This window comes from Cystoisospora suis, assembly GCF_002600585.1.
Source record: "Cystoisospora suis strain Wien I chromosome Unknown contig_1272, whole genome shotgun sequence".
Lineage (NCBI taxonomy): Eukaryota > Apicomplexa > Conoidasida > Eucoccidiorida > Sarcocystidae > Cystoisospora > Cystoisospora suis.
The window spans coordinates 75,029-77,777 of record NW_027154072.1 but is presented as its reverse complement, the minus strand read 5'-3'; the positions used below and the strand labels follow the sequence as shown (position 1 = coordinate 77,777).

Here is a 2,749-nt window from a genome sequence, read left to right as displayed (position 1 = left end):
TGCCACTTGAGATGCTTCCGCTTAACTCTTCATGTCCTGTCATGGTCTTTTTTCTTTTCATGAAGTTGGTGTCTCTGTGGAGACATACACGCATATACCTCTATCTCTGTGTATAGCGCATGCGTAATAAGTACGGATGTACCTCTGTGCCTATGCTCCCACTACTACTGCATGCGATTCTTCTTCCTCTTCTTCAGCGCCATTTCGTACTGCTCGCCTAGCAGGCTTGAAGATGGAGGAACCTCAAAAAGGCAAAGGAGGCAAGAAGGGAGCACCCGGTGGCGGTAGTCTACGCATGCACTCATCTGCTGGTCTTGGGTACGTATATCTATAGATCCCTATAGCTGTATACATATGTATATCTATAGATATAGAGATGTCTATATATATGTATGTATGTCTCTATATGTATTTATATACACATTCATATACACTGATTCTATGATCTTTCCTTTCTTGGTTCGGGCGTCTCTATGAGTGGAGATCTTCTTGGACACGTGGGGGTGTAGAGAGAGATTTTGTTCTTTTAGGAAAGCGGCGGATAGAGTCCTCTCACGACTGAGTCTATTCTTGTCTTTAAACTCATCAAGAGGAAGAAAAAGCAGATAGCTTGTTTAGCGTAGGAGATCAATGAAGCTGGAGTAGAGAATGTGTAGGTATCTCTATAAATCTGAAATACCTACCTGAAGACAGTCATAAGGTAGGATCCACTTGCTTCGCCTACCGCATGTATATGTAGAGAGATGCATATTCGTAGACGTACATAGACTTACTTACAGAGAGAGCATTTCTTATGGAGGGATGTCGTCGGACCCCAGGGTCTTCATTTCTGATTCCGGGTGGTCTTCCTTGTCTTTGAGTACTATGGCAATCGAAGTCATCTCTCTTTCTTGTCTCTTTTTGTTTTCTCTTCTCTCTCTGTCCTTTCTGTGAGCCTCTCTTTTATCTATCATGGAGAGTAGATACACTGACAGGTATTAGACGATGCTACATTTAGCTACACGGGGGGTAGGTGGTGTCTTAGCAGGTGTCTCAGTACGTGAGATAAATAAGAGATAGATCAGGTCCAGGCGACAAGCTGATCTTCCCTGCGCAGATCGAGTGTAGCAGATGATGCTGTAGTAGTAGTGGGGAGAAAGCTCGTCGACGTCTTACCTAAGCATGGGGGTTCACAATGATAGATAGGAGACAAATTCTATCTATCTATCTATCTGTAATCGACGAGTCTTTTTCTCCACTGAAGGACGACTTCTCTTTCTAGTGTACGAAGTTTCTTGTTGCTCTTCCTTTTCTTCCTGCATGTAATGTCTAGCTATACAGGTGATCAATATAATACAGCGACAGCAAGCAATGGATTTCATCCAAGCGGAAGTTCGAGCCATAGTAGTAATCCTTTTACTGCAGCAGCTCAAGCGGCTGTGGCTTCTATTCTCCAGCAGCAGAAGAATCATCAGGCCAGTGCGGGGGAGGGGAGCTCAGCAAGTTTGTCATCGTCTTCTCAACAAGATCTAGGAAGTCTTGGAGGGCCCTCATCGTCGTCGTCGTTGTCTTCGCATGCTCCGAGAGGCTCGACCTCCAGTAAGAGAGGTCGATGGGATAGTGAAGATAAAAAGCCTGTTCAGGCGACTGGGGGTGTCATTACACTTGATCAGTTACGCCCTGCTTCTTCTTCTTCATCGACGACTACTAGCAGTAGTCTAACTAGGTGTATGAGTAGCCAAGGAGGCGAAGGGGGGGTGACAACCCACTCAGCGGATGGATGTGAGAAAACGAACTTAGGAAGAAGTCTAGGAAACGGGGGGGGAGGCGTAGGACGCGTGATAGGCGTGAACGATGAATTATCTTCGGATGAAGACGAAGATCCGCATCAACCTTCTTCTTCTATTCTCCCCCATCATCTAGGACAGGGTGGAGAAGGAGGGAGATTCTCGATATCTGCAGGAGGGGGGGGTGGAGGGAGGAATAGGGAGGGAGATAGTAATCGTCAGGATGAGAGTCATCTTAACAGCCATAATAATAGCAATAGCAATGGACCGAAGAGAGCTGTATTGAATCTAGATAAGAGAGAACAGAGAAGGAGACAATGGATGGAAGAGACCGAAGCAAGGAGAGAACAACAGCTACGTGAGAAAGAAGCAGAAGAAGCTCGTTCAAGACCCTATCATCATCGATATTCCTCTCCACCACGTCGTAAACCTTTCACAGAGAGAAAAACTTCTGAATCTTCCTCTTCTTCCTTGAGTGGAAGTCACCATATGAAAAGCACTTCCCATTCCATACCAGCAGCAGCAGGAGGGGGAGGGGGAGGAGGTCAAGCTCATCAGTCGAGATTTTCTTCTCTCTGGGATTCGTCTTCAGCGCGAAATCTAACAGGCAATCCACCGCCAGGGGCCGTAGTCACGACACAGCCAGGAGGAGAAAGAGCTGCTGGAGATAAGAGTTCAATGAATGGCCCTTACCCAGGTCAAAGTAGGAGTAGTACTACTACTACTGGTGAAGGAGCTACAGGCTGGGGGGGAGGAGGAGGTGGGATAGGGGGGGCTGGGGGAGCCTTTCATCAACAGAGATGGTAAGAGAGGAGAAGTCGCAGGGAAGACCGTTGTATGCGCACGCGGTCTTCATTGCCCCGATGGAATCTATATAGTCATACCAACTAAGGAAATCCCCTCTAGTAGGAGTGATAGGAGAAGGAGGAGGAGTAAGAAGACAGTCTTTTCCGATCCGGCGAGGGGGGTGAGTTTTGGAGACG

At 47.0% G+C, this 2,749-nt stretch overlaps 1 protein-coding gene across 1 annotated transcript; it reads left to right on the top strand.

The window, feature by feature from the left end:
• The first annotated feature begins 193 nt into the window (after positions 1-193).
• On the top strand, positions 194-2,746 carry CSUI_003011 (atp-dependent rna helicase). Its single transcript, XM_068063209.1, has 2 exons — positions 194-318; positions 1,313-2,746. The coding sequence occupies exons 1-2, from the start codon at positions 233-235 to the stop codon at positions 2,571-2,573; spliced, it is 1,347 nt and encodes a 448-aa protein (XP_067924819.1). The 5' UTR covers positions 194-232; the 3' UTR covers positions 2,574-2,746.
• The last annotated feature ends 3 nt before the right edge of the window (positions 2,747-2,749 follow it).

Excerpts from the sequence above, each read along its gene's own strand:
- CSUI_003011 (XM_068063209.1), top strand. The coding sequence starts at position 233 with ATGGAGGAACCTCAAAAAGGCAAAGGAGGCAAGAAGGGAGCACCCGGT. Across the intron at positions 319-1,312 it reads CACTCATCTGCTGGTCTTGG|CTATACAGGTGATCAATATA; the intron begins GTACGTATATCT and ends TGTAATGTCTAG.